Source organism: Pongo pygmaeus, chromosome X, assembly GCF_028885625.2.
Source record: "Pongo pygmaeus isolate AG05252 chromosome X, NHGRI_mPonPyg2-v2.0_pri, whole genome shotgun sequence".
Lineage (NCBI taxonomy): Eukaryota > Metazoa > Chordata > Mammalia > Primates > Hominidae > Pongo > Pongo pygmaeus.
The window spans coordinates 101,335,370-101,355,818 of NC_072396.2; the positions used below are offsets into that span (position 1 = coordinate 101,335,370).

The window sequence follows — 20,449 nt, forward strand, 5'->3', positions numbered from 1 at the left end:
TTCAAACTTTTAAATGATTCTGTTATACATAATAATCACAGCTACTATATAATGAGCATTTCCTCTGTACCAGGCTTTATCTTAAGTGTTTTATATAAGCATTATTTCACTTAATCTGTTTAACAATCCTGTGATTTAAGTAGTATCTTGATTCTGCAGATGTGGAAACTAAAGTTCAAAGAGATGAACTGACTTGTTCAAGGTCACACAGTTTTTAGGATAAGTGTTGGAGCTTTGATTTGAAACCAGATTTTTCTGATTCCAGGATCCTTACTACCAATTGTTTTATTTCTCTGTCCCTGAAATATGCCTTCCGCTTTCAGTGATCTCATGGTGCTTGTAAAGTACTTGAGCAGTCATCTCTGGAATAGGAAGCCATTAGAAGCAATGGAAGTAAGGAATTGTTTGCTGTAATGGTGGTGGTGGTGGTAGTGGTGGTTTATGTTTTCAAATACAAGGCAGGGTTGGAAGATGCTTGCTTCGTGTAGACCTGACCTGAATGAGGCTGGCATCTCGGCTCCATGGAATTTTCTGAATCAGTTTCATCCATTTCTTAAAGCTTAATTGAAATAAATGAGAGGTTTTAGGATTTACATGAATTTCTTTCTTTCTTTTTTTTTTTTTTTTAGCATATGACATTTTTAGTCTGTAGGTCTTATTTAGTGATTATGCATAGCAAGGGAAATAAGATTTGTAATTTATTCACACTTTTCTTCAGTAAGGCAATAGAGGTTTCAGTGAGAGATTTTTAAAATTAGGTTGGTGAATATTTTGTAGTAAATCCTAGATAGATTTTTCATTATATTTTACTCATTTTGTACCTTTTACCGACCCTTAACAGATATGCCAGTAAAACTGAAACTTTTTTCTGTAAACATATTTCTTATCTTGTATGAGGTTAGTACCAAAACACTTTTTCAATTAGCATCCTTTTAACAGAACACTGTCCTGTACAATGACAGAATCTAATCAGTTGGCATTTCCAACCCTGAGAAATAATGATTAATGCTTACTTGAGAATGATCTTTAAGTACTCATGAGTTACTGTTTTAAAGTGTTTAGTGAGGCTTGACAAGTACAAAGTAATGTTAATCACAGTCAATTATTTAGGGGATTTTCTTAACCTGACCTTAAATTTGCTCCTACTGCTTTTGTTCTTTTGATTATTTGATTTTTATTTTGTAAGAATTAGGATGATGAGAATACATCCCATCCCTCAAAATAATTTTTTTCCTCACCAGCTTTTACATTTTTAGAAGGGTTAAACAATGTCTTAAAAACTAAAGATTATTGTTATGAAACTATCTTTAAGATTTCCCTTTCTCTTTTAAAATTATTTCCTAAGGAAAGAGAATTAAGCATGCATCTTCTATCCCTAATTTCCTAAAACCAGAGCCAAGTAAAAACACCAAGAGGAATATGTTATTCTTTTCAGCATGAGGCCTTTTCATGATAACAGCACTAGTGACCGGAATCTTACTCTAGTCTGTGTTGCTTGAAAAATATATGCCTTTGTAGATGTTTTCATTTACTGTCAATAATGCCAAACCACAGAAATGATTGTTTTAATTCTGTTTTGGCCTCTTAAAGATTACACATGCCATTACAAATTGTGATTGTTTTGTAGTTAAATCTATTCCTGAAACATTTCAGATATAAACTGATAGAGCTATTACTTGTTCTGTTTTATCCTTTAGTAGATCTACATTCATGTTGTTTTAGTGGTGCCTGTTGCAAGCTTCCCTCTCATATAAAAATTTAATCTCTTATTTTCTTCTATCGCAAATTGTATCAGTTTGATTTTTATATGAACTTTTTTTTTAGTTTTAGCATATTTTCCAGAAATAATAAATACATGGAGGATGCTACAGAAATAGCATGATTCAAGTTCATATACAATATAATGCCTATCAATCATCTGTATCAAGATTTCTATTTTCAAAATGTGGTTTTGATTTGGGCGTTTCTTTTTGTAATCATTTCTACTGTCTTTATTAGATGATCTTAGTTGATCAAAGGATGCTTATAAAAAATCAACACAGTCTTGGGAATCGGACTGCCAGGTTTATGAAATGAAAATATAGGATTCCCAGTTAAAGCTGAATTTCAGATAATAAATAATTTTTTAGTATCAATATATCCTAAATATTACATGATTTTTTTCTATTTAAGTATGTTCCAAATATTATATGAGACATACTTCTACTAACAAAAGTATTCACAGTTTATCTGAAATGTAAATTTAACTGAGAAGCCTGTATTTTATCTGGTAACTCTGTTTGGAAGGCATCATGATAGTGAAAATGAACATAGAGGCTAATGCCAAACAATGCTAGGTGGTTGTGTTACTTAAGAAGCTGTGTAGCTTTGGGTATGTCACTTAGCCTACCTGAACCTAAATTTCATGTATAAAATGGAACAAATAATACCTACTTTGCAGGTTTTCTATAAAGATTACAAAGTATGTATTTAAGACTAGATAATGTTTAAAACTCCTGGTACATAATAGATTTCCCTTAAAGAGTAGCTGTTATTATCAGAACAAAGAAGAAATACAAATGCAAGTAACCAGTCGTTTTTTTCCCTCCATCTTAACAAACCATGTGAGGAATCCTAATGGGAGCACTCAGCATGTAAACAACCCATTAGATTGATAATATAATAGTCCACCCAGATCTTGGTGACTGTTTACCAAATTAGAGATTTGACCACTAATAAAATATATATAAGCATTAGCCTTCTTTCTTTCCTCTGCTACTTGCCTCTTTTCATGTTACTTACCAAACATCATATAGCTTATTAGTATCAGGGCCTGAATAGGTGATGCCTTTTCACATTGTTTTTTCCCTTTTGAGTTACAATTTTACTTCCATCCTGTCTTTCTTAGACATCTATTTATTAATGTGATTAATTTTTATTGAGATAATTTACATACCATAAAATTTACCATTGTAGTTTATATAATTCAGTGGTTTGGCCGGGTGCAGTGACTCACGCCTGTAATCCCAGCACTTTGGGAGGCCAAGCCGGGCTTATCACTTGAGGTCAGGAGTTCGAGACCAGCCTAACCAACATGGTGAAACCCCAGTTGTCACAACTGGAGTGGGATCATACTGGCATCTGGCAGGTAGAGGCCAGGGATGCTGCTAAACATCCCACAATGCATAGGACAGCTCCTACCAAAGAATAATCTAACCCAAAGTGACAGTCGTGCTGAGGTTGAGAAACCCTGCTTTAAAATTATGATTCTAGTATGCCAGCTTATTTTTAAGTGGTAGTCTTTGAGTTCATCTACAATAGCCAGGTACCTTTGTGCTCCTAGCCTATTGCTGTGGAGTCTAAGAGCACAAAAACAATGACAGGAGAAAGGGGAGGTACCAGTGAAGGTAAAATCATTTAGATTTTGTAGGAAGAAATCAATTCTTGCATGTCAGGAGAATTTTGAAAGTGTTTTTAAGGCTATTTTAAACTGCTGTGTCTTTTAACATAAAGAAAAAAATTATTTCAATATAAACCCCTCCAGGCAAAGCCCTGTAGACGTATTCTCGTTATTGAGTCTTTTTCTTTAGGGTTTCTGTAACAAAATAGTTTTTCTCAAATAGCTTGTACATGCTATGAAGTATATTTAATCAATCATAATAGAAAAAAGAAACAGAGCAACTTGATGGAGGAAACTTGTAGTTGATATGTTTCTGCATTTGTGATTTATCTGAACTCAAAGGAAATTGATATTCCAGCTGATCACATTAATTCAGCTTTGTCTAATACCAACTACTGGAATGTACTCATTCACTTATGTTCCACAAATCATCTATCCAAAATAAAACAGACAATAGCTTGAAATATGTTTCAGCATTTCTAAATATTTTGACAAGTAAAAAGCTGTCATATTTGAAGGTATTTCTTTTCTGTGATAATACTGTTGATTGTTTCCTGCCCTGCATGATTAGATGTAATCATTATCACCAGCACCAGGACCACCATCATCACCATCATAGACTAAAATTCCTTGATTATAATATATCAGGATCTATTCTAAGCACTTTATGTTTGTATCATTTTTCCTCACAAAACTCCTATAAGGTAGTTTTTTTATTAATCTCAATTTTGCAGATAACAGAAAAGTACATAATAAAGGGGGTAAAATACTTGCTGAGTCATATTTCCTTACTAAGTCTTCTCATGTGTCAAACTAGTTCATATTTTAACAATAGATAAAGTATACTTATTGTTAAATCTGTAATATTGATGTCCTTAATTTTCTGGCACCCTAGATAATGGCAATTGAAGACTGAGTTATTTCTAAATCTTTTTTCAAGAAGAGATATTTTACAATTAATTGTCTCTCTCAAAAGTATGCACCTTCAGGCTGCTGTAATACCTTTCCATCTCTGCATATTTATATAAATTTAAAACTGTGCAATTTCTCCATTATATAAGTAATGGAAAGGTTTTTGTTTAACTTTGTTTATATGTATAGGAAGCAGTGAGAGAAAATTTAAAACTGTGCAATTTCTCTATTATATAAGTAATGGAAAGGTTTTCGTTTAACTTTGTTTGTATGTATAGGAAGCAGTGAGAGAAAACAATAAGAGAAGAGAAATGGAAGAGAAGACCAGGAGGGCAAAACTTGCAAAAGAGAAAGCTGAACAAGAAAAGTTAGAACGCCAGAAGAAAAAGAAACAACTCATTGATATAAACAAAGGTATGAAAATATTTCCAATTTTTACAAAAATGCAAAAAGTGCAAAATAATTGCAGTTATTTATTTTTGGATTATAAAGTAAATTTTCATAGAAAATTCACAATAGTATTAGTTACTTGTGCTAAATTTCTCTCATGATGCTATGTGTGTTTCCTATCTCCCTACATTGAGCATTCAGGATTTTTGATAACCAATGCAAGATGATATTTTGTTGAGATAGTGTTTTTCTCCCTACTTTTCTTACCATAGTATATTATATTCTGGATGAGGCAGTGGGGAGGGAAAAAGAGGGTGAGATGAAATGTGAAAAACGGGTATGGGGAGATAAGTCTTAGCTTTTAACTTCATTTTGTAGGCACATGTCTATTGGCAGTGCAGTAACAGTTAACAGTCTTCCTTGGAAGCTTGAACATTTTAAGTCCTAAGAAATATTGACAGCACTATTACAAGTTGAATAAAATAGGGAAAGGCATCTTACACAGCTATAAGCCTAAGTACAAGATGCTGGTATGTCCATATAGTTTAAAGTAAGTTGTTTGAGGCCGGGCACAGTGGCTCATGCACTTTGGGAGACCGAGGCGGGAGGGTCGCTTGAGGTCAGGAGTTCAAGACCAGCCTGCCCAACATGGTGAAACCCCATGTCTACAAAAAATACAAAAATTAGCCAGGCATGGTGGCAGGCACCTGTAATCCCAGCTGCCCAGGAGGCTGAGGTGAGAGAATTGCTTGAAACTGGGGGGCGGAGGCTACAGTGATCCAAGATCATGCCACTGCACTCCAGCCTAGGCAACAGAGCGAGACTGTATCTCAAAAAATAAATAAATAAGTAAATAAATAAATAAATAAATAAAGTTAGTTGTTTTCTTGGTTAGCAAGAGTGACTGTATATTGTTGGTGAGTTGTTTGGTTTGGTTGGTTTACTTTCTAAAGAAGAGAGGGCAAAAAAAGAAAGTGCTTGGTATCAGGTATCTGCACACTGAAAATTTAAGAATAAAAAAAGCATGCATAGTCTTTGTCACCTGAGGTTTAGAGAATTTAAGAACAAAACAAAACAAAATCTGAACAAGGTACAAGGTAATATGATTAATATGGACCATGCGTTACTGAAGATAACAATAGTAAAAATTGTAAGCACTCTATAATATTGACCATATGCCAAGCATGGTTGTAAGACATTTACGTATTTATTTATTTATTTATTTTTGAGTCAGAGTCTAGCTCTGTCGCCCAAGCTGGAGTGCAGTGGCTTGATCTTGGCTCACTGCAACCTCTGCCTCCTGGGTTCAAGCAATTCTCCTGCCTCAGCCTCCTGAGTAGCTGGGATTACAGGTACCTGTTACCATGCCCAGCTAATTTTTGTATTTTTAGTAGAGACGGGGTTTCATTGTGTTGGCCAGGCTGGTCCCGAACTCCTGACCTCGTGATCCACCCACCTCGACCTCCCAAAGTGCTGGGATTACAAGCGTGAGCCACTGCACCCGGCACTTTTACATATTTTAAGTCAATCCTCACAACATCTCTATGAGGTAGGTACTATTATCATCTCATTTTACAGATAGAAAACTGAGGCTCATAGAAATTAAGGAACTTGGACAAGGTCACACAAATAGGAAGTACTAGCACCAAGATTAGAATCCAAGTCGTCTCACTATAGAATCTTTCCATTTACCTATGCCACTGTCAGGAGAAAATGATAACAACTAACATATAGCACTTGCTATTTACCAAGAACTATTCTAGGAATTTTACATTTAGGAACCAATTTAATCCTCATAGAACCGTATTAGGAAAGTACTACTATCTCATTTTAAAATGACAAAACTGAGGCACAGAGAACTTAAGTAACTTGCCCAAGGTCACAAGGATAGTGAGAGGTAGAACCAAGATTTGAACCCAGGCAGTGTGTAACCAGAGTTAATTATTATTATGTGCTTTTAAGTGTAATTATTAATTATAACAATCATTATCAAGTATTTTGCAGTAATGTCTCTTAATGGCTAATCTTCTAAAGTAATATCCATACTATTAAGTTTAGTCTTCATACTTTTAAAATATATAAACATTTTCAGGAATTGACTATAGTTTATATCTTCCACCCAGGAAACAAATATAACATTTTAACAGAAGAAAAAAGTAATATTATTATGTAAAAAGCTGTGTTAAAATAGAATAGTATCAACATAATTTAGCAAACGAACTTCATAATTAGAATCAGGAAAACTGGTCATGACTGAGGTCACTCTATTAGGAGGTAAGCACTAGAGTACAGCATGACAATATGTGTTTATAGGAAGTTATCATTGAAAAGGTGAAGAAGTCAGTAGAAAAGTTCTGAAAGTGGCTGGGCATGGTGGCTCACGCCTGTAATGCCAGCACTTTGGGAGGCCAAGGTGGGTGGATCACGAGGTCAAGAGTTCGAGACCAGCCTGGCTAATATGGGGAAACCCCCGTCTCTACTAAAAATACAAAAATTAGCCAGGCGTGGTGGTGTGCACCTGTAGTCCCAGCTACTCGGGGCTGAGGCAAAAGAATCGCTTGAACCCAGGAGGTGGAAGTTGCAGTGAGCCGAGATCTCACCACTGCACTCCAGCCTGGATGACAGAGCGAGACTCTGTCTCAAAATAAAAAAAAAAAAGGAAAGTTCTGAAAGTTAGCTCCTTTATGTGCAGGGAGGAGTAGTTGGAGAAGAGGCCAGAAGAGATAGTAGGGGACAGGGGACAGATTGTGAGCTCTCTTTTTTTTTTTTTTTTAATTATACTTTAAGTTCTGGAGTACACTTGTAGAACGTGCAGTTTTGTTACATAGGTATACACATGCCATGGTAGTTTGCTGCACCCATCAACCCATCATCTATTTCTCCTAATGGTATCTTTCTTTCTTTTCTGCTATGCCAAGGGTCTTACGCTGAAAGCTGTGGGAAGCCCATGAATGTTTATAACTGGAAAATGGTGTACATAGTCAGGATTCTTAGATTATTTTGTTTTTGTTTTGTTTTGTTTTGTTTTTTTGTTTTTGTTTGAGACAGGTTCTCACTCTGTCACCCATGATGGAGTGCAGTGCCATGATCTCGGCTCACTGCAACCTCCCAGCCAGAAAGGTCATTTTGACAGAAGCAGAAAGAATGTATTGGAAGGGGAAAGCCCTAAGAAAATAGAGGTTATGAGGATATTGTCATAGTCCTGACAAGAGATGATAGTGGCCTGAACTAATACAGTGACAGTGAGTTTAAAAAGCAACAAGAGATATATTAGTTAGAGTTCTTTTGAGAAACAGAACTAGTAAGATGTGTGTATACACAAATGCATACACACACACAGATTTATTTTATGGAATTGGCTCAAGTGATTATAGAAGCTGGCAAGTTTAAAATCTGCAAGGCAGGAGGACAGGCTAGAGACCCAGAGGAAAGCCAATGTTACAGTTCAAGTCTGAAAACTATCTGCTGCAGAATTCTCTCTTGCTTGGGGGATGTCAGTGTTTTTGTTCTAGTCAGGCCCTCAACTGATTGGATGAGGCCCACTCACATCATGAGGTACAAACCGCTTTACCCAAAGTTCACTGATTTAAATGTTGATCTCATCCAAAAACACCCTCATAGAAACTACCAAAATAATGTTTGACCAAATATTTGGACATTGTGGCCCAGCCAAGTTGACATATAAAATTAACCATCATGAGAGGGTGTTAAAGGACAGAATTGACAGGTGCTGATGATTGATTGGATGTGTAAATCAAAGGAGGCAAGTGTTAAAGAAGGTGGTATGCTTCACAGAGAAAGCAAACTCAGGAATAGAGCAGATTTTCTCAGGAGAGTTACAATGACTGATATCATTTTAAACATGTTTAGTTCCACCTTGTAAAGATGGAAAATGTCTAAGAAGCCATTGTATATGTGATTGTGAAACTCAGGAAAGAAGTCTAAACTAACCGTATCGGCTTGGGGATCATTGGTTTTTATTTGAACATTGAAGTTACAGTGTACTAGTTTGCCAGGGCTGCCATAAGAAAATGCCACAAGCTAGGTAGCTTAGAACAACAGATATATGTTGTCTGACAGTTCTGGAGGCTAGAAGTCCAAGATCAAGGTGTCAGCAGGGTCATGCTCCGTTTGAAGAGTCTACGGTAGGATCTGTGCCAGGCCTCTCTCCTAGATTCTAGTAGTTTTCTGCTTTGTCGCAGCATAACTTCAACCTTCACGTGGCATTCTCCCTGTGTGCATATCTGTCTTTTCACATGGTGTTTATTTTATAAAAATACCAGTGATATTGAATTAAAGGCCCACCCTACTTTATTTTATTTCTTCAGAGATGGAGTCTCACTCTGTCACCCAGGCTGGAATACAGAGATGTGATCATAGCTCACTGCAGCCTCAAACTCCTAGGCAGAAGCAATCCTCCTCCCTCAGCCTCCCATGTAGCTGGGAATATAGGTGTATGCTAACATGCCCAGCTGCTCTTAGTTACTGTTTTTTTTTTCCTAAAATAAATATTTTAGAACAATCACTTCTTAATTACATAGTTCAACTTATAGCATGTGTGTTTGAATGGGATCACCACGGTGAAGTATAAATCAGAGGTTCTGAAACTATTTGATCTCAGAACCCGTTTACACTAAAAATCATTGAGGACCCCAAATGCCTTTTGTTTATGTAAGTTGTTTATATTGATATTTATCATCTTAGAGTTAAAACTGAGACACTTTTAAAATTATCGATTGATTGATTCAATTAAAATAACAATAGTAAACCTTTTCATGTTAAAATAAATAACCTTTTAAATGAAAGCTACCTATATTTTCCAAAACAAAAAAAGAATTAGAAGAGAAAAAGAATAATGTCATAAATCTCTTCACAGTCTGACTTCATAAGACAGCTTGATTCTCATACCTACTTTTCTATTCAATCTGATTCAATATCATTCTTCATGTAACTTCTGGAAAACTTCACGATACACTCAGGAAAGAATGAGAAATAGAAAGGCAAAAAAGTGTCAGTATTATTATGAAAATAGTTTTCACCTTGCAAATCCCTGAAATGATCTTGTGGGGCCTCCAGGAGTCCCCCGCCACACTCCAGCATTGCTGGAGTGAACAATGAAAAGAGTAAGTGGTTAAAAATGGAGCCTATCGGCCGAGTGCAGAGGCTCACATCTGTAATCCCAGCACTTTGGGTGGCCCAGGCGGGTGGATCATGAGGTCAGGAGTTCAAGACCAGCCTGGCCAAGATGGTGAAACCCCGTCTCTACTAAAAATACAAAAATTAGCTGGGCGTGGTGGCCGGTGCCTGTAATCCCAGCTACTTGGGAGGCTGAGGCAGAGAATTACTTGAACCCGGGGGGCAGAAGTTGCAGTGAGCCGAGATCGCGGCACTGCACTCCAGCCTGGGCTACAGAGCGAGACTCCGTCTCAAAAAAAAAAAAAAAAAGGAGCCTATCCAGTTTTGTTCTGAGAATGTAATCTTTCTCCCACACTACAGCAATTCCTACCCTCCTCCAAGTATTTATTAACCTTTCACTGTTCTCCTAAAAATGTGTCTATAACAGACAAAGAAAGAAGGGCTTATTTTGATTGTGTCTAGTTGTTATAGGACCAACAAGTTTGTATGCCTGCTGCACAGTAACAGACCAATACCCTGAGACAACTGGGATGCAGCAGAGAAAGACATTAATGATTGCAGGGCACCAAGCAAAGAGATGGGAGGAGACCCTCAAATCCATCTCCTCAAGGAGTTCTGGGCTGGGATGTTTAAGTGGATCTCAGAGAGCAGGGGGCTGGAAAATTGGAGTCATTGATTGACCAGGGCAAGGGGGATGAAATCATCAGGATGTGGAAACTGCATTCTTTGGTGAGTCAGCTTCTTGTGGGATCCTTCAGACCAGCTGACATCAGTAGTTTCATTGGTACGCAGCACTGAAAGAATAGCTCCAATGGAAAACTTAATGTTTTATAATGTTCAAGTTGTTATCTACACAGCAGTTAAGGGGAACTATAATCTTGTAACAGGGTCTGTGTGATTCTGAAGCAATAAGTACCAAACAACTATGAGGAAGCAGGTCAAGCAGGTCGGAGAGCAAGCTGACTTAATGATTAACACTGAATCACTGAATGTGCCACAAGCTTGGTTTATCTTTTTCCCTACTTTCTTTTTTTTTTTTTTTTTTTTTTTCTTGAGACAGGGTCTCACTCTGTTGCCAAGACTGGAGTGCAGTGGCGCAGTCTTGTCTCGCTACAGTCTCCACCTCCCGAGCTCAAGCGATCCTCCCACGTCAGCCTTCGCAGTAACTGGGACTATAGGCACACATCACCATGCCCAGCTAATTTTTGTATTTTTTGTAGGTGTGGGGTTTCGCCATGTTGCCCAGGCTGGTCTTGAACTCCTGAGATCAAGCGATCTGCCTTGGCCTCCCAAAGTACTGGGATTATAGGCGTGAGCTACTGTGCCTGGCCTATTTTCTTTTCTTTTCTTTTTTTTTTTTTTTGAGATGGAGTCTTGCTCTGTTATCAAGGCTGGAGTGCAGTGATGCAATCTCAGCTCACTACAACCTCTGCCTCCTGGGTTCAAGTGATTCTCCTGCCTCAGCCTCCCAAGTAGCTGGGATTACAGGCATGAGCCACCATGCCCGGCCTTGGCCTATTTTCATTTCTTTCTCTCCTTTCTTCCCTGATTAATTTTTAAATTTTTATAGGGATGGTTTCATAGTCTGTATGTATTTTCATTTGCTAATATTTAGTTAATTACCTCTTCAAATGTCATTGAGACCGTAAGATAAATATCCAAATAAGTTTTTATGCATATGCTCAGCTGAGTGATTTGAGCATGAAAAATACATTTTTAAAAATTGGATTTATTTTTTATGTTTTAGTACCATAGCTCTATTTACGTATCAATCAAATAGTAAACTACTGTTACCTTCTTGACTCATGGCCCATGTGTTACAAATATTATTATTATTTATTGTAATGTTACTTTATACTTGGACTGTATGTGCCTTGGTACTTATAAATATGTTTCAAAAACAGATCCTTCCATTGCAAGTGTGTAGTTTTAATTATGAAAATGAAAAGATGCAGGAAAGAAAGAATAAGAATAATAGAGTTGGGTGTCTGTCAAGATGGAGCTCACTGTCTGAGTTTCTCAGAGAGTGTCTTATGAAAGATGCTCTTATCAACTAGATGGAAGGCAGTTGTGAGCCTTCTGAGAGCTGGGAGGAATCATGATGGAGACACATCATATGTGAATCCATGAGGCGTGAAAGCCTATGGAAGATGTGAGTGAAGTGTCATCAGAAAGTGATTTATATAACTTTAAATATGTCCAATTAGAACACTGTAATCTTCTCTTCCACCGAAAGAGAGATGATATAGAACATTTCATTGCCATTGCGAGGTATGTAATATTTAGTACATAGAGGTATTTCATGCATGGGACCAGAGATACATACCACTGGAACCATAGGATCTTACCTATAACAAAAGTAGAGAGTTCCTTGGGTAAAGTAAGTCACATTGGAAATTACAAATAACTTTTTAAAAAAGTGTACACTTTCCATAAAGCTTCTATTTCCTATCAGTGTAGCAAAGGACAAACACTTCTCCCCCAACCTTTTTTTTTTTTTTTTTTTACACATCTATTGCTTAGTAGATGTAACTTAGCAAAAGTAAGGCATATTTATGTGGCGTGCAAAATTATATACATTCATCAAGGAGAAATATTTGAGGATTTAATTATTCAGAAAAATAATAGGATAAAGCAAACACAAAAGATTATTTCTGTAATCTAGATGTGATCAACTGAGCTCAGAATTAAGTAACGATATCATGAAAACCAAGCAGCCAGAGAATTATATCTTTCAAGTTAAATCCTTAAAAAAATACCATGTACCAAGGCTATATTTTGAGAGAATTGGAGATCAGAAGGCAAAGGCCATGATAAGAAACAGTTTTTTTAATTTTAAAGAAGAAAATAGATATGATTAAATATTAAAGAGACAGGCATTTTATAAACATTAAGTGGTATTACTAAAAATTTAAATTCTGTGTGTTCAGAAGTGAAGATCAGTCTTAGCTCTGCTACCTAGCTTTATGACCTAGTTCTGTTGCCTTATCTCTTCATGCCTCAGTTACCTCACCTGTAACATAGGATAATGACATTCGCCTTCTATAGTTTTAGTGAAGATTAAGTGAGATAATTAAGTACAGTACAAAACACAGGACCTAGAATATACTCGCTGCTGCTGATACGATGAAAGAGTCATTTTTATGCTTCTTGAAGAATCTGGTAAAAGCTCAAGAAATAGTCTCCACCCTTAAGAAGTTTTCATTTTTGTCAGAGAAATAAAATAAAGGTGACCTAGCAAACATTAAACTGTGTGCTGATACATAATAGAGATTATTTGCTCTTTAGCTCTATCTAAAAAGGGAAATCAATGAGGCCTGGTAAAATTACATAAAGTTTCATGGAGAAGGCTAAATACAGCCTCTGAACATACCAGTCAAGCTAGACCCTGAAGGATGGGTAACATTTGGCTGAGCAGAGGTGAAACTATCCAAGTAAAAGGGAATAACATCAGCAGTAGTGCATGTCAGCACATAAGGCAGCATGCTTCATGTAGGATATGTGTATAGCCCACAGGAAAATACATCAAAACGATTAAGAGAATGGGTCCTAAGTTCAAGTCCCAGCACCACAGTTTACTAGCCATATAATCTCTGACAAGGTGTTTCATCTTTCTGTGCCTCAATTTTTTTCTTCTGTAAAACCAGAGACTGGTGTTATTTATACTGTAGTCTATTTATTGATTATACGTTAATGGCATTTGGCCTATTACCAGTCCCTGATAGTTAAATGTTCAGTCAGTATTTTCTGTTGGTGTCATTTTAGTGAAGGGTTTGATTTGGAAAACTGTTGAAAGGTAGGATGGAGCTGGGCTGTGAAAGAGCCTTCCAGGTCAGGCAGGGGAGTTGTGGCATGATGAGGTAGGAGAGCTAAGGTCATTATGGGAATTCATTTAGGGATTTTCAAGAAGTAAGCCAGAAGCACAAGAAAGGAGAGGAGACTACAAGGAGGATGTAGCTGGAAAAGAACAGTGAAAGGTGATGAAAAGGGAGTGAGCTCATACCTGATTCTCTGTTCAAAGGAGTTTAAACCTGCAGCAGTTTGAGAAGATGGTAACAGGAAGGAAAAAATTTCATAAAGGAGATTTTAAAAGGCAGTTGGAAGTTGCAAGCAACAGATTGACTGATGAGCAAGAGACATCTTTTTAAAAGAACAGCACAGTTTTACCAGTGGATGATTATATATTGATATATTTTGGCACATTAGGCTATTTGATCCATCCAATCAACGTTTATTGCACCATTTTCCAAATAATTATAATTAGAGCATGCACAGTAATATACCACTTATTTAAATGTAAAATTGAGAAAGCTAATTTAAATGCAACAAAAATATGCTAAGTCAACAAATGTACTCTAAAATGCATGCAACCGTATGCAAACTATGTAAAGTACTTGGTCTGTGTTCTCCAATGTTTGCTTATATTGGTATAGATGATAATTATGTTAGGGACCACTAAAAAAAAGATTAATTAGTTCTGTAGGTAGAGAGAAAAAGCTTACCAAATATTTGTAAATAAATTTCTTTCTTTTCATGTTTATGGAAGTCAGCAAATTAACTGCAAAATCTTAGAGGAAGCAATAGGAACAAGTATGTTAAAAATGGGTATTTTGAAATTGCAAACTATAAGCATGATTCTTATGCAAATATTAATTTAATCAGGAAGAGTTTTACTCCTCCTTATATAAGATTATATGGAAATCAGAATTGCCTGTTTGCTTCTAGTGTCATGATAAAGAATGAGGTACCTTAGATTTGATGAAAAATCAGTCTTCAGAGAGTTGATTAGCAGTTTTTGCCAAATAAACCTAAACATTTAAACTCTGTGGTTGATAGCAATTTTGTTTTTATCTGTTTTCCTAGTTGTAAAATAATTACATCTTATAAGTGAATAAACTCATTTCACATTATATTATTTTGATCTGAATAGGTCAATTTATGTTTCTCACTGTCATACCCCAGACATTAGATTATAGTCACCAAAATTATAGATTAGAAAACTCACAAATAATGGAATTGATTCAAGTAGTAGTAAATCACCTCCAATAATATAAATTAATGAGGCAATATCGGTACTATCGTTCCGGCATATTTTTACAACTGCTAATAAACAGCTCATAGATGCTAATACAAAGTAAAACAAGTTTGTATGCTTGGTGGACCTAGAAAACAGTCTTTGGCCTAGCAAAGCCTTACCTATGAAGAGAAAAAGTATATCTGGCTGATACTATGTTTACTTTAAGTTACCTAGTTTCCAACCTTAGCAAAGATTTCAAGAAATCTATGTTTATATAAAATTCAGAATTTTTTTCTCTTTGTTCTCTAGATTTGATTTTTCAGTGAAAATTTGGGTTTTGTTTCCCCAAATAAAATTATTCAGTACAGTAAAGATTTACCCAGGTCTTTGGAGCTTCTCACACATTAGGATGTTTAGTATGAATTCGTGACTTTGTTATTTTAATGAAATACCTTTAGGTCCATGTTAAGGCAATATCATGTCATGCTGCTGCCATTCAGTCAACATTTGTTGAATTTCTAAGTTCAAGCATTGGGATAAAAGATATTGAGATACAAAGAGGAGGAGCTCCCATTGTAGCAATCATCAAATGATAAATCACACCCTGCTGGTTGAATCTTCTGATGCCCAATGACATGTAATCTGTCAGATCTCTCCATCATTGGTTTAGCCTGTGATTGAAATGAGTTTACCCCTCTTGCCTTTGGAGCCAGACAAAACCAGTTAACATCATGGCCCTGCTCCCTACACGGTGTATCCTTGAACAACTCATCTAACCTCTCTGATCCTCAAGGACAGAGAAAACAATAGCATCTACCTCATAGGATTTTCATAAGAACTAAATGAGAGGATATATGTAAATCTCTTAGTACTTGCCTGGCACATGGTTAGCATGTAGTAAGTGTTAAATGTTATCCCTTTAATAATAATAATTATTTAGTGAACATGTCAAGGAAAATTATCAATGGCAGTAATCATTACAATAAGATCTTGATTGACTACCCTGAGAGAAGTGGAGTTTTGATTAATCTGACTTTATAATTATATAGAAAGCTATTTATGCATCAGTCTTTATCATCTGAAATCTTTCTCAACTCTTTGTACAACTCTCCTCGCACTCTCCCAACCACCTCCCCGCCCAAAAAAAATTTTGGCTTTACATGTTACACAGGTGAAAATGTGCAGCAGCATCTGGCACTTAAATATAATTTTGGACATGTAGCCAGCACACAATATACATTTACTGGTAGATCATTAGGATTTCGTTATTGTCTCTGGGCCATTATCCAGAGCATCAGTGATCAGTATACACTAGCACTGGAGCATGTGCTTTATCTGTACTATTTCCAGAATACACTCCAGATTAATTGAAGATTCTAGTTATTTTTTCCTGTAGCCTATTTGAGCCACTTATCACTAGTAATTTTTTTTTTCTGACCCCATACTAAAATAATTACATTTCTGGCTTCAGTTCATGGGAAATAAGTACTAAATTCTCATTTTATCTGCCTTAGCAGTAAAACAAATTTCTACATCTACTAAAAATATTCTTTTAAATGAGAGACAAAAATAAATATGTGAAACAAGATAGGTAATATACTTTAGATCTCATTAAGAGTTCTTCCATTCTAAATGCAGAAACTCAGATTTGCAAAAACTGTAAGAGCTGTCTTCAGTGTGCTGAACATTTAACAAGATTTCATCAATTCCTATGTAGAAGATGAGTAACACTGGCAGTTACAAATTTGGCTTTTCTCTACAATATATGCTTGTTGCTATATATGATTTATGCAACTTTACTAGGCAGAAATCTATGAAAATATTAGAGCAGGTAAGTGAAAACAATAAAACTGACTATATAAGAAATTACAAAAACACATTGTAGGTGGCCTAATCATTTATTAAAAACATGCTTTGTTCCATATTTTAATATTGTAATTCTTATTACAGAAAAGTGTCAAATGAATAACAGCTGTTATACAGCAACATGGCAATTAATTTTGCTCTGTTCTCAGTCAAATGCGCTTAGATTCATGTCAGTAATTATACCTAACAGATTCACAGAACCAACAAACTGCACTGAACTCAACTGAGTCTCTAATGACTTTTTTTTTAAATTATATTTATTCCACCCACATTGAATCCCCGAGCCCCTGGGCTGCTTTAGAATCAGGACAAAATCTACTGTTACACTTGGCCAGGCGCAGTGGCTCACGCCTGTAATCCCAGCACTTTGGGAGGCTGAGACGGGCAGATCATCTGAGGTCAGGAGTTCGAGACCAGCCTGGCCAACATGGTGAAACCCCGTCTCTACCAAAACTACAAAAATTAGCTGGGTGTGGCGGCAGATGCCTGTAATCCCAGCTACTCGAGAGGCTGAGGCAGGAGAATTGCTTGAACCCGGGTACTCCAGTCTGGGCGACAGAGTGAGACTCTGTCTAAAGAAAAAAATTTAAAAAATAAAAAATAAATTCCATTGTTACACTAAATATGCAAAAGGATTATGGACGAAAACCTTTCAGTGATTGTTAATTTAATTCCACAGGTATTTATTCAGTGCCTACAGTGTGCTGATCTGTGGTGACATACCCTAATCAAAGTATGATTGACTGATAACTTAGCACTATTAACCTATTTCAGGGGTTATTAACTATCAGCCTTTCTCCCTCTCTTATGTATGTCTGTTCTGTAAGAAATAATGGTTGTTGCTTCATGTAGTCCCATAGGTGTATGTATACACTCACACAGGACCGTATGTAGCATATAATATTTTTCACATACTATATACGATCTCTTAAAATCATCTATATTTCTTTTTTTATAAATAGTCAATCCTCAGTCCTCTGTTACACCCCTCACACATGAACAACCTATAAAGTATATGGTATCTTAACTTGTTAGTGGGATAAAATGGAAAAGAAGACATCGTTTAAGAAAGCAATTATACCTTTGTCACAATGGTATTAGGAAGACATTAAAACCTAAACTTAGAATACCTGCTTGTCATATATGTCAACAGTAGGTTTCATATGCTATTTCGTAACAGCTTAGAAGATGATGGTATGATTCATTTGAAAATCAAAAAATAATTATCCTTTTAAATGTGCAATTAACTATGGATGGCATAATACTTTTATTTGTTTGAACCAGCACTGGAATCTACTTTAAATGTACTTTAAAAAAAATTCTTTTTGTCAGACTAGATATTTCAGAGCTCCTGTATTTGATTTAGCCTTTTCTATTTGCTGAGCCCTGGAGAAAGTTGCGTAGGAATTATTTGGAGCATCATTAAATAGGATGGATACATATAGGTCTAGGAAGACTCAGGCATAGCCCTGCTGAGGATTGGACAGGGTCCAGGAGGTTCCTTTTACATCAGTGTGGTTCTGTGGTATAAGACAACCACATTCTCAGAGTATGCTGGTTTAGGCTGTGTTGTAAGCTGTAAATCATAGTATCTTGTTTTGTTTGTCTCTTTAGTCCCTTATTTTTATAATGTAATCCCTACCCCAATTTTTAAGCTAATAGTTTTATGCAGTTCAGTGTTTGAAGTTGAAGAAGTTTTCCAAATTTCCTGTTGATCTCACCAATATCTACACATTCTTGGTTGAGTCACTACCTTGTCTGATTTTCTAGAACAGTATTTCTGTGAAAGGAAAATGGGTTCCCTCTAGTCCTCTTTTGTCAAAAACCCTTTGCACTTGCTTTCTTTTGCCAATTGAACCTTTTTTGAAATGCATCAGTAGGGAGAGCTTGCCTAGCCTTTGCTAGACAGGAGTAGCTGTAGGTGCATTTAAACAATCCAACTTGAAAAGGGAATTTCTCTCTTTTTATTTGAAAACAATTGAAAATGAAAAGTGTATGTCTCAGGACAGAGTGCTTAACCGACCTCATTCTACTGAACTTCAGCATGGTATATGAAACTACCTCCCCTGTGTCTTCCCCAGTGTTTTAAAAAGATGCTTAACTTGTTTGAGGCAACTCATTCTGAGTCAGAGCTCTATCCAGCATCACCAGAATCCATTATGTTGTTAGGTCTTGTTATACCGTTCTTTGCATCTCTTTTTTCTTCACTCAAATAGTCAATACAGCTTTGTTCTAAGGGCTATCTGATCATATTTTGAGGGGAAATCGAGATGGAGCTATAGAGATGAACTATGGTTACATTAACCTTTAAATGTAACCACACTCCTTCCCCCACAGTACATTCAGGTGCAGCCTGTACTTTTAAGTAATCCTGTAAGCTCCTGTGGCTAAAGCATGTTGAAAGTATCTATTTTCAATTGAGTAACCATGACAGTAGATGAAACCTCCAAAAGATAGCTCCCTCCTCAAGGGTGGAAGTGGCGGTAGGGGCAAGGGTTGGCAGTGCAGTTTTCAGCCTATTCTCCCTCATCCTCTCTCTTTTTTTAAGACCCTAGAGGAACAAGGTAAACATCTTTATAAGGAAATGTATGAGTTAGCTCTTTTAAAACCACAGATAATTATAATCTTAGGAAAAGAGATCAAGTGCCCTAGACTTCAGTAGTTAACATTTATTCTGAAGAATGTGATTTTTTTTTTTTTTTTTTGCAATGGAGTCTTGCTCTGTCTCCCAGGCTGGAGTGCAATGGTGCGACCTCAGCTCACTGCAACCTCCGCCTCCCGGGTTCAAGCAATTCCAATTCTCTGCCTCAGCCTCCTGAGTAGCTGGGATTACAGGCACCCACCACCACGCCTGGCTAATTTTTGTATTTTTAGTAGAGACGGGGTTTCACCGTCTCGGCCAGGCTGGTCTTGAACTGCTGACCACATGATCCACCTGCCTCAGCCTCCCAAAGTCTGGTATTACAGGCGTGAGCCATTGCACCCGGCCAGATGTGATTTTTTTTTAAAGACAAAGTAACTAAAGACTAATTGATGCTGACATACCAAAGTAAAACCAGAAGTCTGTATTGAGGAGCCATCTCAAAAATTTACTTTAAGACAGTATGTCTTAAAGAAAAAAATGTATTATTTAAATGGAAAGTAGGACCATATGCCAGGTTTTGTTTGGTTTGTTTTGTTTGTTGTCATGTTTTTGTTGTTGTTTGAGACGGGACATAAGAGACTAGTTGCTTGTCTCACAGATAATGGTAGGGAAAGGAAACCTTTTGGTGGAAGTTGGCCATCTCTTCAATCTCTGATATTCAAGGAATACCCAGTTTTGGTTCACCAAATGTAAGTCCTTTGTTATAAGCATCCTCTTTTATGTTGGTTTGTTTGGCCTGTAGACAGTTTCTGAAACTAATTTCTTATTTCCATGTAATGCTTTCATATAATATTCATCTGTAAAACCATTTGGATTTTTTGAGTTGATACATTTTTATCATTCTGCTGCACCTCTCTCCCCTCCTTCTTTGGGCTTGTTGCACTGTCGTGCTCCTCCGGATGCATTGCTTCCTGGTGAGTGACATCATGATTTGTGAGCAACCTGATATATAAATAAGGTGGTGAGAACTGCCTCAGCAATTCAGTTTCTATTTGAAAGGCATTAAGCAGCCTCTTTCTGTTTTCTTACATTTTTCTCTACTTTGTGTTTTCACAGTTTTATTAGGCACTGTGGAAGGACCTGTTTTTCTCTTTCACTCCATTTC

The 20,449-nt window shown here is 36.5% G+C and overlaps 1 protein-coding gene across 5 annotated transcripts in view; it reads left to right on the plus strand.

The window, feature by feature from the left end:
* Positions 1 to 20,449, plus strand: part of DIAPH2 (diaphanous related formin 2) — a 908,418-nt gene that overhangs the window by 695,229 nt on the left and 192,740 nt on the right. For all 5 annotated transcript variants that reach the window (XM_054470847.2, XM_054470849.2, XM_054470850.2 and 2 more), the window contains one exon: positions 4,570 to 4,705. In XM_054470847.2, the coding sequence (XP_054326822.1) occupies positions 4,570 to 4,705 (136 nt within the window). The remainder of the gene's footprint in view (positions 1 to 4,569; positions 4,706 to 20,449) is intronic.